The 15269-nt window shown below is 40.6% G+C and overlaps 1 protein-coding gene across 1 annotated transcript; it reads left to right on the forward strand.

Moving 5' to 3' along the window:
* The first annotated feature begins 1191 nt into the window (after positions 1 to 1191).
* LOC111900594 (disease resistance protein Roq1) lies at positions 1192 to 7618 on the forward strand. The gene is made up of 6 exons (XM_023896476.3): positions 1192 to 1353; positions 2846 to 3560; positions 3908 to 5012; positions 5107 to 5328; positions 5828 to 6550; positions 6629 to 7618. Exons 2-6 carry the CDS (start codon positions 2941 to 2943, stop codon positions 7229 to 7231), a joined length of 3273 nt encoding a protein of 1090 aa, XP_023752244.1. The 5' UTR covers positions 1192 to 1353; positions 2846 to 2940; the 3' UTR covers positions 7232 to 7618.
* Positions 7619 to 15269: the final 7651 nt, after the last annotated feature.

Consider the following 15269-nt stretch of genomic DNA (forward strand, 5'->3'; position numbering starts at 1 on the left):
TTACCTGGAGACCCCTACTACCCCAATCAAGGAAATGGAGGTTGGGTTGAGGAAGATTCAGATGAAGAACCAATGGAGGATAGTGAAGAAAAAGATTCAAGTGGCATAGACTCGGAACCATAACTATATAATCCACCACAAGGAGTACAACACCTAGCAACCAGACCACATGTTGAAGTCCGACACCAGCATGGGGTAAGGAACTATAGAGGTGGAGTCACCAACAAGGACAACGCCCTCCATTTGTATGAACAGAGATTTCTATAACATAAGTAATGGAGGATCAGCTGACAGGGCCCTCCTTGTAATAGTACAACACATCACTCGCCAGACTGACCAAGCGAGGATATCAATTAACCGGATACTGGAAGCCAACACCTCTCCACAAGTTAACATTGCAAATCTTCGTCATCTAGACGAAGAGCATGGTCAAACTAGGAACCTTGTAGTATCACTTCAAAGAGAAATGATGGTTGCCCAAGCTAAGATAAGAGCACTTAAAGAACATCAGACTACACTGAAGAGCATTTGAAAGGAAAGGAACACCATGAGGCAGAATCCAGTACTCGGTGTAGTACCCGACGCAAGATGTTTTCAAAAGATGTTTTTTAAAAAATGTTTGAGATTCCTTTTGCTTTTTCAGCCTCAAAAGTTCAAAAAGACACAAAAAATCACAGATGTATGACTTTTGCAAATGTCAGTTTTTGTGCTTTGGTAAAAGTTGTTTTTAAAAATACTTTATCGCTTACCAAACAACTTTTGGAATTTTCTAACTTTTTGAAAAAGTTAAAAGTCAAAAAACAATTTTAAAAGGAAAAACAAACACCCCCGTGATACAATCGCATCAAAATATGACATTGATGACATTAGGAATTTTATAATTGTCGAAAATTGGTAGATAATTTTTTTGAGAAATGACTCATCAATGAGATAATTGGTAGAAAATTGGTACAACATATTTACTATTATATATTTACTGAAATCACAATCGTCGTATTTATGTGTTTTTGCAAATGGGCAAAAAACTAGATTATTTCTGTATATCTTTCAAAATCAGGCGACCATTTTTGTAAATATCCCAATCTTAAGGGTTACGAGGTGATAGTGTGAAGAAGTATGATGGTTAATAATGAAACTCTGAAACTTGAGTAAATATATAAAGGATTATAATTACTTCCTTATTGTTTTCATTCTCTCGTTAATCGATCCGAAAGAGTCAACGGTACTTACCTACTCAAATTGATCCAATGTAAAAGAACATATTAAGGAATCCTATGGAGATGAAGTATAAGCTTGCAATGTAAAGAGCTAAAAAGGGTTTCTGCTAAAGTGTGATGTTTCTGGGGATCTGAGGTACGTTCCTCAAATTGATAAATTGATGAATTATAAGTTACCAAGAAAGAAACGGAAGTGTTAATGAATTTTTTTTTTTTTTTTTTTTTTTTTTTTTTTTTTTTTTTTTTTGTAATTTATTGAGTAAATTTTATCAAATAGTTAAAAAAAATGTCGGCCAGGAATGTGAGAAACGTATTTTGACCTAATTTAGTCAAAGTTGTGAAGTTTTTGAATTAGTGTAGTAGATGATCAAATTAAACAATCTGTGAAGTTAATATACTGTTGTGTATGTTATAAATGAATGGAATTTGGAGGAAAATGACTAATGACGTGTGTATGTGTTGTGGATACAAAAAGAAAGTGAAACAGGGAGTTGGTCCTTTGTCGCGCTCCTGTGTGTTTGCTGAGCAAATCCAAGTATGCTTGCCCCAACTTGAATTTGTATATTGCTACACTTAAGCACCAAATACTTATGAAACTCATTATTAGTACATAACATCATAATTTGATCAAAGGTACTAGTCATTTACTGATTACCAATCGTGGTGTTTCAAATCGAGTCTGGTTAGTGATGCAAATACTCCTTTTGGTTGGGACGTTTTGGTGAGTTCAAGGTAACCTTTTTAAAACGGATACAAGTTATAGGTGTTGGTGGAAATTGGAAAAGCATAACTTCATAAAATAAGCCTTCTGAAACCTATAATGTCCCAGTTGGATGTTTACACAATGGGAGTAAATCAATAGACTTATACTTAATGATGATTACGAATGTGAATTTTAGTAGATTGTATGATTGTAAAAGTTGTAATACAGTGACTTAGTGATTTTCTCTTTAAAATTGTAATATATGTCCTCTTGTCTTACGAGAGACAAATGTTGACATCAAATTATAAATGTGAACATATATCTTGCTCTCCAAAGAGAATTGAATCTAGGCACCCATGATATGAGTGTGAAGTTTCCTAGAGGATCAGAATGGTGAAGATGAAAATGGGACTGTTTAGGAAATCCAGATTTAAGTAACTTTGTTCTTTATTGATATTCCGCTAAACAAGAAATTATGTAGTAGGATCTATTCAATTGACTCATGGGGTGTACTCTTAGCATGAACTGAAGAGGAGAGGCTATTTGTAAACAAAGTGGCCAACTTTATTCACACAATAGAAGGGAATCATTGGGATCTGAACTTTGAAAGAAACAAAATTAAATTATTGAGTTTAGAAAGGGAGTCTGCTAAATTTTTTTTCTTTTTTCTGGGAAACTTGCTTCTTGTCGTATAAGAAAAATAATATGTAGAATTAAAAGTAAAACATTAGTTTGTGTAACTCACTTTACCTATATCAGTTCATGTCTATCTTTAGAAATGTCACTTGTATTAGACTTCAAAGGGGTTTTTATGACCAAAAAATGAAAAAGAAAATGTAAGGACTAGTTATGAGATTTTCTACATTGTAACTAGTTACTTCAATTGTTATGAGTTCTGAGAATATTTTTCTACCTGATATAACAGGTTTTACTGGAAATTAGTCACATCTCTCGGTATAAAGTTCATTTCATTGAGGTGCGCAAATCACATACATTCTATCTCAACAAATCAACAAATCCATGGCATCTTCATCATCTTCTCCTTCTGCTCTGGCATTTTCTTCTCAATCATGGAAGTACCATGTTTTTCTTAGCTTTAGAGGAGAAGATACTCGCAGGAATTTTGTAGATCATCTCTACTCAGCTCTTGAACAGCAAGGGATCTACACCTACAAGGACGAAGAAACACTTCCTCGAGGCAAATCGATCGGTCCATCTCTTATGAAAGCTATAGAAGATTCTCAGATTGCTGTCATCATATTCTCAGAGAACTATGCAGACTCTTCATGGTGCTTAGATGAACTTGCATATATTATGAAATGCAAGGATACAAAAAGCCAAATCATTATCCCCATATTCTATGGCGTGGATCCCTCTGAAGTACGAAAACAAAAACGAAAATACGGAGAAGCATTTGCCAAACATGAGTTAGAGAACAAGAAGAAAGCTAAATCTTGGGGACAAGCAGTTACGGAGGACCTTTGGGGATGGCTCTTTAACCCCCGAGAACAAAACCGAAAATACAGAGAAGCATTTGCTAAACATGAGTTGGAGAACAAAACCAAGGTTGAGTCTTGGAGAAAAGCACTTGTGGATGCAAGTAACATTTCTGGATGGGAACCCAAGCATGTTGCCAACGGGTAATGTTCTTTTTTGTTTTTGTACTTTTTATGCCTAGAATATGCATGCTCTACAACTCACCGACACTTGTACCTTGTAAGCCTAATTAAAGTTATGATGGACTTCATTGACTTCTAAATCTAATTTCTTACTTAACGCATCGCTTCAAGCTACAACAAAAAATCCATCTTGCTTTGTTTTTTCCTATTTGAAAGTATTCTATGCGTCCCAAGAAAAATGCTACATATAGTTGTGATATTAACTTTAAAGGTCCTATTTTGAGACTGAAATTTTATGGAGCATTAAACACAGTAGTCTTTTGTTAATTCGAGTATGTGTTAATAATCCTTGTATATCCAATGTATAGGCATGAATCAAGGGTTATCAAAGAAATTGTTGACACAATTTCACATAGGTTGCAATTAGTACCTTCAAGTGCCAATAAGAATCTGGTCGGAATGGCGGCTCGGATGCAACGTTTGAAATTAGAGTTACAAATTGGGTCAGGTGGTGTGCAGATGATTGGAATATGGGGAGTTGGGGGTGGTGGTAAGACTACTCTTGCATCTTCTATTTATGATGAAATCTCTAGCAATTTCGATGGTTGTTGCTTTGTGAAAAATATCCGGGAGGAATCAAGCAAGAATGGTTTGGTAAGCTTGCAAAAAAAACTTATTTCTGGCGTTTTGAAACAAAAGGAAGTACAGGAATTAGAGAGAGTCGAGGAAGGAAGACGCATGATAATTGATGGATTATGCCATAGAAAGGTCTTTATTGTTCTTGATGATGTCGATAAGCTTGACCAACTAGAAGCATTAGCTGGATCACATGAATGGTTTGGTGAAGGAAGCCGAATAATAATCACAACTAGAGATGAACATGTATTAAATGCAAACAGAGTCGATGTTAAGCACAATATTAGCTTGTTAAACAATGATGAAGCTATTAAGCTCTTTCGCAAGCATGCACACCGGGATTACACATCCATGGAAGAATATGAGCAGCTTATAAAAGAGGTGGTCTCTTATGCTGGTGGGCTTCCATTAGCACTTGCAGTTCTTGGTTCATTTCTGTGTGACAAAAACATTAATGAGTGGAGGAGTGCATTGGCCAGGCTGAAAGAGATTCCAAATGATAACATTGTGGAAACACTAAAAATCAGCTTTGATGGACTTACAAAGGTTGAGAGAGAGTTGTTCCTTGATATTGCATGTTTCTTTAGGGGGAGGGAGAAAGATGAGGCAATGGAGATACTTGAGGCTTGTGGTTTTCATCCAGTTATTGGAGTGAAGGTGTTGATACAAAAGGCTCTCATAACTATTTCAGAAGATGGACATTTTGATATGCATGATCTGGTGCAAGAAATGGGACACCACATTGTTAGAGGGGAACGCCCTAACAATCCTGAAAAACATAGCAGAGTTTGGAAGGAGGAAGATGTTGCAAAAATATGTGATATAGATGCAACCACGGTAATGTTTAAGCTAAGCTTTGCATGATATATTATGTATGTATAAACAAACATTTTTGAATCAATCCTGACACTATTTTGTTCCTCTATCACAGGAACTTGACAATATCGAAGCAATTATAATGGTTTTCCGGTTTCAGCCAGCAAAAAATCAAGAACAAGATCTTCATTCGGTTGCTGCATACATGAAGAACCTTCGGTATATAGAATCGTTTGGTGATCCTGCAAAATCATTGTTTAATGACATTCCACTAAGGGAGCTTTGTTGTCTTATATTGTTCTCGGGTTCGCAAAACCAACTTTGGGAGGGTTGTAAGGTAATTCTTATTGTTTGTCACTTTATCTAATTAACAGATGAAAACAAAGTTGATGATGAATAATCTGATGTTGATGTGTATCACTTCTGTGACTGTCCTTGGTCTTAATAATTATAAAATATTCAAAATATATCTTGTTTATTGATATATTATTCATTGTAATCCATGGTATTTATGTAAATACCCATCCTCCGTCTAAATATCCTTTTGTCATAACATACATACAATTTTCCTTTTGTTTTTCAAAAATAAATTCTATGTTACTATTTAGGTGAAATTTCAATCTATTTTTTATTATTATATTATAGATATCTTATTAACCAGTTGAACACTTCAGATGATTTCCATTTGCGGATGGAAGGAAGTAGTATTTTTTTCTAATTATCATATCACATATAAACAGTCTATAGCTGTGTTTGTCTGTCTCTCTGCGTGCCATTTTCCTTAGAATCTTATCACCTTGATACATTTTTGACTTGTTTGCACTTGTATTCAACAGTTGTTGCCAAGTTTGAAGTTATTGAGAATTTGTGATATGTATAACCTAATCATGACACCAGATTTTAATGGACTTCCAAATCTTGAAAGATTGATTCTTCATGAATGCCCGTGTTTAGAAGAAATTCATCCATCAATTGGCTACCTGGAAAAGCTTGTTTTCTTATCTATAGAACAATGTGGGGGTCTTGATATGTTTCCATCCTTTATGGGATTAAAGAAACTCAAGACCCTTTCATTCAAAGGGCACCTCAAATTTGTTAATTGTTGGAGGTGTGGTTGCAGCAATCTTCCTGATGTAGAATGTTGTGTTGAGGAGCCTTGTTTATGTCGGTTAGGGTTTTTTCACAACTTGCAAGAACTTCATTTCTTAAGGAAGTTGGATCTCTGCTGGAGCAATTTGGGAGATGAAGACATAGGCTCTGATGTTTTAGAGTTTCCCAACTTACAAGAACTCAATCTATACGGAAATAAGTTTTCACAGTTAAGTTTTAGTTGCTTGCGATTTCCTCGGCTCAAATGGCTCGACGTGTCATTCTGCAAAGAACTTGTAGAGTTGTCAGAGCTGCCACAGAGTATAGCTATTGTTATAGCAGATTATTGTGACTCACTTGAAAGCTTTGGAGATATCTCAAACTGTAAATGGTTGTGGAAAGTCTCACTTCGAGGGGACAAGAAAGTAGGTCCACTTGTTGGTGAGATATTACTAGACTCCATGCTCCAGGTACCTTTTGAATTTCAATCTTTATCATAAAAATTAACCCAAACATACAAATAAATGAATATGTGTTTTCCATGGCAGGGGAATGCTATTGAAAATCATTTTATCAGTTTTAGTATTCTGCATCAGATTCCAAAGGGGTTTGCGGGCAGGTTCTTTAGAGGGAAAACATTTACAAAGCATCCCCCACATGCTATTTGGAACCTATTTGATGACGACACGTTTAGACTGCGTCTTCCAGATGATTGGTGCAATGACTTTTGTGGGTTTTTAATACGTGTTGTTACCATTGTCAGACATCTGGATATAGATGTAATCATCAAGCACGATCCAGATGAAGAAGATTCTGGGTTTGAGATTTGGCAGGAGTCTAATGAGGTACCAGAGCCTGAATATGGTGGAGATGTTAGGACACACGTGGGATATGTTTCCTTTAGTTCATTGAGGCGGACCACATCATTGAGTCCATCATACAATATTATTTCATTTTCCATAAAGAGCAGTTGGTCTTCGTTTGCAGCTGAGCTTGTTCCTAGAAAAAGTAAGGATGATCCGATGCAAACAACCAAAGTTTCAACAGATTCCTCAGAATTTTGGGATGAGGAAAATGATGAATATAAGGCATTTATTATCCAAGATGATTCAAAGTCTTATATCAATATAATATGGCAATATAACATCTAACAAAACCCGTACACCAATAGATATCTCAACTCTTTGCCAGTTTGTATAGTCCGCACTCTGAACTTATGATTGTGATTACACTGCAATATACATTGAGAAATAAATTGCAAATGGAGAAGAACAAATGTCCTGAAAGATGATTGCATATCACAGTAAAAACTCCTGATTTGATACCATAAAATATTTTGAGTATTGAAAGAGAATGATTTGTATATAATCTTTAGCTAATTCATATGACTACACTTTGTATTAATAAAGGAAAGCACTACTTCTATTTCATGACAGGGTTTATTTGCCAAATTGTAAACTTTTATTCCTTCGATTGAAACTGAAATAAAAAAGAAATACCAAAGGTTCTTGGCTTTTGAAAGGCCAAGTCTCTCCCGAGTGATCTCTCACACAACTAGTTTTGTTCAAAGATACGTACCCTCAAATACAAGACTTGTACTTATACTCTACTAAACTGAAATAACATGTAAAATAACCTAAAATCACTTAACCTTTGCATTAGCTTGTTTGAACACATCTAAACAGCCTTGACCAATGTACTTTACCTCTATATCCATATATGATCCTTTATTTTAAATACACCAGGCCAATAGTAATAGTAATTAATTACTACTAGAAATTAATATTCAATATAAATCACAAGGTAGACATGATGTATGGTGCCAGTTTATTATAACATAATGAGGCTATTTAGGTCTTTCATAGACATGCATATCAGGTATATTCTAACTCAGCCCTTTCATCATTTTATTTCTTTATTGTAGGCAAATGACAATGTAACATCCCGAGTTCAGGAGTGCAAGTTCAGGGTTCAAAGTGTAAATGTGGAAGAGCAACTCGGCGAGTCCATGGTTAGACTCGGCGAGTTGAGTCGCGTTCAGGTCGAGTAATAAGTGACCAACTCGGCGAGTCTCATGGGTGGACTCGGCGAGTTGGTGTTGTATGGAGAAAACCCTAATCCTGGAGGTTGAGCCCTATATAATGAACATAATACCCTCTCCCTAGCCTCTTTACCCTCTTTTGAAGTCCACAAAACCCTAATGCGCGTTTGTGAGTAATTTGAGAGCATTTGAACCTTGGAGAAGAGATTTTGGAAGAGATCTTGGAGAGTTAGGAGGCTTGGAGCAAGGGGCTTTGCTAGGATTTGAATTTCTCTTTTGTTGGAGCTTCCTTTTAAGGTATTATTTCGTTGCTTGGGCTGTTATTCATCTAGATTCATCATTTTGGAGTATTTGGAAAGAATAGCTTGTGATATTTCAAGTTTGGAGGTTAGATCTGGGGTTGCTACCTCAGATCTGGAATGGAGAAGGTCTAGAGTGCATTAAAGTCCCTGTTCTTGAGTGATTGGTGAAGCCATCTTGTCCCAAACCCTAACCCTAGAGTGTTATATGCTTAGATCTCTTTTGATTCACGTAAAGTTTGCCACTTTACGTGATGGATGGGTTGTATAAGGGTAGATCCATGTTTTGGATCATCTGCATGGCCTGGAAAGCTTCTGTATGGATTAAGATCTAGGGGTACCCGGCGAAGTCACAAGGGTGTACTCGGCGAGTTGCATGAAGGTGGGCAGGAACTCGACGAGTTGGAAGAACAACTCGGCGATTTGGTTGAAGATAGCCTTGGACTCGGCGAGTCTGGTCTTGAGGTCCTAGCCTTTTCTGGTTATGCGTGGTATATGTGGTTGGTATTTTGGGGGTATCTCACTAAGCTTCGGGCTTACAGTTGTGGTTTAATGTTTTTCAGGTACATCAGGAGACCGTGGCAAGGCGAAAGCGTGATCGTACCGCTCCTCATGTTATGTTTTGCGATATGGTTATGGGAAGACTCTGATAATAATTGTATTGAAAACCTTTCTGTAATAATTTAACGAAACTGTGTTGTTTTTGAAATGTTTAAATTGGCTTGAATTTTTAGAGTGTTACAAGTTGGTATCAGAGCTTTAGTTTGAGTGAATTGGAGGAACATTCGTGTGAATCCAGTCTCTAATCAAGGAGAGTTTTCAAAAGAGAATTTAAAATGGTTTTCAAAATGAGTAAAAGAGGATGCGGAGGTACGGTCAGCCGGAGCCAGTAAGTAGCCCCAAAATACCATGCAAATTATTTGTTTATGTGTTATGATAGAACACCATGCTAGTAGTAGGCTAGGGATCTCCAGGAATTGCATGATAGTATGGCCTGATTTGTGATGCCTGCTAGCCTAGGGTTTCTTTCTGTATGAGATTTACAATGATTCCTCTAGGAGTGAGGGTTGAGTGCTTGGTATGTCCGTTCTTCTTTTTGGTGTTGTGGTGATACTTGGTAGGAATATGGGTAGGTGTGGAAGGTAGTATGGGCCCGTACTACTGAAAGCACAGGACCCATACGCGTACCAAGGAAGTCACAACCCCTAGGGCGGTGTTGAGAGTCAGTTCCCGGGTTAGTGGGAGGTATCTGATGTTTGTAGTGTTTTTCAGTATGGTGGTTACGAGGCATGCTAGGAGAGGATCTAGATGAAGATCGGGAGCAGGAGAGGGCGATCAGGGTGGGTCAACACCACCCGAAGGTATTGGTCAGATGAGCACATATGAGTTGGATTCCAGGATTCGAGAGATCCTGCATGATGAGGTTGTTGCTGCATTCCGGGCTCAGTTACCGGAGATGTTCGGATCGATCAAGACCGCCATGGTTGAGTATTTTGATGAGCGTTATGCAGCTCTTGCAGAGACGTTTGCCGCGGCAGCTACAACGGCTGTAGCAGCGGCAGGGGGAGGAGCCGGTAGAGGTTTTCAGTATCGGGACTTTGATAATACGAAGCGCCCTACCTTCGATGGAGTTCAGGACCCGATTGTTGCTATGAGATGGTTGTCAGACGTGGAGGGGTGTTTCTTTACGTGTTCATGCCCTGCTGATCAGAGGGTGAGGTGTGCTCTAAACCTTTTGAGGCTCGGGGTGAAGGATTGGTGGAGGTTGACCACGGGATCATATTATGATGCGCCGCAAGTTGCAATTTCTTGGGATCAGTTCAGAGAGATGTTCAGTACTCGCTATGTTCCGCGAGTTGAGAGGGAGAGATTAACCCAGGAGTTCCTGGAGCTGAAGCAGGATTCCGAGTCGGTGACGGAGATCACCAGGATGTTCACTGAGAGGGCGATGTTTTGCCCTGAGTTTGCTTCTGAGCAGGCCCAGATGTCCCGATATCTGAGTATATTGAAGAGGGATATCAGACAGTTTGTGTCTATGCAAAGGTGCGAGACGTTGTTGGAATTACAGGAAGCCACTAGACGGAGGGAGTTAGAGATCGAGTTGTAGTTTAGAGAACAAAGGCAGACTCCGGTACAGTCGCAGCCAGCGTCGAAACGGTCAAAGATCGTTGATCTCAGTTTGAGTAGTCAGGGCATCCGCACTTGTGGGAAGTGCGGGAAGGGTCACATCAGAGTTTGTAGGACTGGAGGTGCGTGCTGCAAGTGCGGGAGATAGGGGCATTATGCGAGGGATTTTCGTCAGTTAGCCCCGGTTCAGGATATGAGGATTTGTTACCAGTGTCATCAGGTTGGTCACTTGAGGGCCAACTGTCCACAGCTTACTGTAGGACCGGTGCAGGCTCCAGCATCGGCCACGTTGAGGATTACGGGTGGAGGTCAGGGTGGAGCAGAGCCCCCGAGGACTTAGGGTCGTGCTTTTCAGCTTACAGCAGAGGAGGTCAGGGAAGTGTCGGATGCAGCTGCGGGTATTTTTTTTCTTCTTGATATTTGTTTATCTGGTAATTATTATGGGTATTGTATATCTTTTAGTCTCGTGGTGTGATTTTTGGTATTGTATTTGTTGTTCCTTGAGGGTTATGGTATGGTTAAGGGTTTTGGTATTGGGATTTTCGTTGGTTATCATCCATGGGGATTGGCAGTGGGGAATTAGGTTCCTGGTCTGAATGTCGGGTAGCATATGCGGTCTGAAGAATGGTTAGCTGAAGGTCGGACTTCTTTCAAGTCCGATATGATCGGTATTGATGTGGGATTTTGTGAAGGATGTCCGTTCCAGTGGGGATCGGTTCGTGTGTAAAGGAATATGCTGTGTAGGGATACTAAGGGAGGTCGGTTATGGCGACTGGTGGTTGATAGTCAGAGCTCTAAGTGGGGAGAATTGGAAAATTCTCCGGAAGGTCGGCAAGCATGAGAGGTTGATTAGCTGCCTGGGATTCAACAGTGGTTCTGTCAGCCGAGCGTAGGCTGGTATGAGCAAGTGTCAAACAGATGGGGCGAGATGCAAACCAAGGGTGATTGATTGTGGAAGGCCTGGGATCGGGCCGGGATTGAGTATGTAGGATGGAGATAGATTTTGGAACCCATATATGGCTAGAACAATATGCATGGGAGGGTTTTCCTGGAGGGATAACGCGGGATGATGAATGCTAGTTGAGCGGTCCGGATAAACTAAAGGCCGGTGGGCGTACCAGTCAGGCCGAAGGCTCGGAGAACGGTCCAGTCAGGCTGAAGGCCCTGGAGAGTGGTCCAGACCTGCTGAAGGTTCTGAGAGTGGTCCAAATGGGTTGAAGGTCTGGTAAGGCGGTCCAGTCATGCTGAAGACTCTGCATGTGTTGATAAATCGGTATGAGGGAATGGAATGAGTATGTCGTGATGTGATAGCATTAGAAGGTCTAGCCCCGGGTATTAATCGTGATTAGTGAAAGATAGTTCATGGACTCGAGAGCCCTTGCGAGCAGATTCAGAGTACACGGGGTGCAAGGGATAACAATTGTGTTATAAGGGAATGGTGTAGCGTTGGGCGACCACCGTGGCACTTGTCTTAGTGACAAGGCGGCCAAGTGGATTTCCTTGGATAAGGAAAGGGAAAGGAATGTAGCTCCGAGAGGGAATGTAAGTTCACGGAAGTAAAAGAAGTAGTGCGGAGTTATGATTGGGATGTTAAAATTATGGTTATTGCACAGTGGGTGCGGTGGTGGTATGGAATCACATCCGGGTTGGATGTCTGCTGAGGTCGCGAAAGGAATTCTGCGGGTATAGGGCCAAGAGGCTCGGAAGGGATGCAGGGATGGAATCTTGAATTTCCAGTTTGATTTTGATCAAGGAATTATGTATGTAGTGGAAATTCATCCTGGGGGATGTTTGGAGATGTCGTCAGTGTATCGGGTTTTCCCAACCCGAGGATGCTAGAGCCAGTCCAGCATGGGTATGAGATTACGGAGGAGAACTCATGGGAGTTGCTCTGAGACTGAGGGATGTGTCATCCTGTCAGCATGGAGTGGATAAAGTTGGACTCAGATCGGGATTCTGGTGGTTCAGCGTTATTCTAGCTCGTATGAGCCAAGTGATTGTTGTGATTTGGAGCGAGTGAAGTATCATGGAGTGGTACTCGGTTGATAAGTGTGGTTATCGGAGGATGAGTCCAGTGGTCGGCTTGAAGCAGTGGTCAGGACACCGCAAGAAGGAAAGTTGGGTATTGGGTTTCGATGGTTGTGTTTGATGAACCTGGTCTAGTTAATGCCAGGAGGTGCATTGTGAGAGTAGTTCTGGAATTGTGTTGCTGCAAGCTTCGAGGACGAAGCCTAATTTAAGTGGGGGAGAATTGTAACATCCCGAGTTCAGGAGTGCAAGTTTAGGGTTCAAAGTGTAAATGTGGAAGAGCAACTCGGCGAGTCCATGGTTAGACTCGACAAGTTGAGTCGCATTCAGGTCGAGTAATAAGTGACCAACTCGGCGAGTCTCATGGGTGGACTCGGCGGGTTGGTGTTGTATGGAGAAAACCCTAATCCCGAGGGTTGAGCCCTATATAATGAACATAATATCCTCTCCCTACCCTCTTTGCCCTCTCTTGAAGTCCAGAAAATCCTAATGCGCGTTTGTGAGTAATTTAAGAGCATTTGAACCTTGGAGAAGAGATTTTGGAAGAGATCTTGGAGAGTTAGGAGGCTTGGAGCAAGGGGCTTTGCTAGGATTCGAATTTCTCTTTTGTTGGAGCTTCCTTTTGAGGTATTATTTCGTTGCTTAGGCTGTTATTCATCTAGATTCATCATTTTGGAGTATTTGGAAAGAATAGCTGGTGATATTTCAAGTTTGGAGGTTAGATCTGGGCTTGCTACCTCAGATCTGGAATGGAGAAGGTCTAGAGTGCACTAAAGTTCCTGTTCTTGAGTGATTGGTGAATCCATCTTGTCCCAAACCCTATCCCTAGAGTGTTATATGCTTATATCTCTTTGGATTCACGTAAAGTTTTCCACTTTACGTGATGGATGGGTTGTATAAGGGTAGATCCATGTTTTGGATCATCTGCATGGCCTAGAAAGCTTCTGTATGGATTAAGATCTAGGGGTACCCGGCGAGTCACAAGGGTGTACTCGGCGAGTTGCATGAAGGTGGGCAGGAACTCGACGAGTTGGAAGAACAACTCGGCGATTTGGTTGAAGATAGCCTTGGAATCGGCGAGTCTGTTCTTGGACTCGACGAGTCTGGTCTTGAGGTCCTAGCCTTTTCTGGTTAAGCTAAGAATCGGTGAGTCAAGGGATGACTCAGTGAGTTGAGATGGGACTTTTCAGAGTTGAGAGACTCAGCAAGTTAGCGGGCTGACTCGGCGAGTAGGGTCGGTCATGAAGTTTGATTTTGACTGAGGACTTTGACTTTGACCAAGAGTTGACTAGTTGACTTCCAAGGGCATTTTGGTAATTTTTAGTATTTATTGGGTTCAGTCTTTTGGCATTATCAGGGGTGGATTTCGTGTCGGAGGTTGGAGCAGCGTGATCTTATCTTTTCAATTAGCAATTGCAAGGTGAGTTATCCTCACTATATCGATAGGGTCTAAGGTACCAAGGCCGGCCCTTTATCGGATTGTAATCCAGGTATCGTTGTTATGTTGTTGCTTTGCTATGTTTGCATCCTGATAGTTAGGATGGTACATGTTAGAGACCTGGTTAAGGTCGGTATCCTGGTATATAGGATGATGCTATGCTAGTGACTGGTTAGGTCGGTATCCTGTTTAGAGTATGTTATGTTATGTGATCTGCTAGATCGGTTTGATTGGATGTGAATTGTTATATGATTGTATGTTTATGTGCACATGGTTGTTTGACTGGGGTTGGGTTGAGGCGGGTCCTGCTTTGTGCTGTAGGCCAACATACCCAGGGCGGACCGGTTATTCCAAAGGCCCAGCGAGCGGTCCGGATAGGCTGTAGGCCCCACGAGGGCGGACCAGACGTGCCGAGGCTCAGAGAGTGGACTAGGCCGACTGAAGGCCCGATGCGGGCGGACCAGTCATACTGTAGACTCAAAGAGTGGACCAGGTGGGTTGAAGGCCCGATTTGGGCGGACCAACGACACTGCAGACTTGAGGGATATGGCTAGACTCAGAGGGTGGACTAGGTGGACTGAAGGCCCGTGCGGCGGACCAGTCATACAGTAGACCCGAAGTGCATGGTTGTTCTGTTCGGTTATGAGATGTTATGCGTGGTATATGTGGTTGGTATTTTGGGGGTATCTTACTAAGCTTTCGGGCTTACAGTTGTGGTTTAATGTTTTTCAGGTACTTCAGGAGACCGTGGCAACGCGAAGGCGTGATCGTACCGCTCCTCATGTTATGTTTTGTTGTATGGTTCTGGGAAGACTCTGATAATAATTGTATTGAAAACCTTTCTGTAATAATTTAACGAAACTGGGTTGTTTTTGAAAAGTTTAAATTGGCTTGAATTTTTAGAGTGTTACAGACAAGATTAAATAGATAATACATCAAGGTTCTTCATCATGTTATCCTAAGCTTGTTGAAAACATTAAGCCAACGTTCCTTTATGTGCCCCTCTTCTATCCCCAACATGTTGAAGGGCCTAATTATCTTTCTAATAAGTTGCAACTTATTTGTTGCTCTTGTTATCCTGCAGATTTGATAGCCAGTTTCCAACCCAAGAGGCTTGTTGCTCTACGGTTGCATCGGAGATTGCAAGAACAATTTTGGAGGGGTTGTTAGATAAATCTTGTTTCTTTGGTTAACATATAAAGTTTGTGGATCATGTATTAAAAGTCTGTCTAGTTTATGCTATAGTTTTTTCGTAG

The sequence above is a fragment of the Lactuca sativa genome, chromosome 8 (genome assembly GCF_002870075.4).
Source record: "Lactuca sativa cultivar Salinas chromosome 8, Lsat_Salinas_v11, whole genome shotgun sequence".
Classification (NCBI taxonomy): domain Eukaryota; kingdom Viridiplantae; phylum Streptophyta; class Magnoliopsida; order Asterales; family Asteraceae; genus Lactuca; species Lactuca sativa.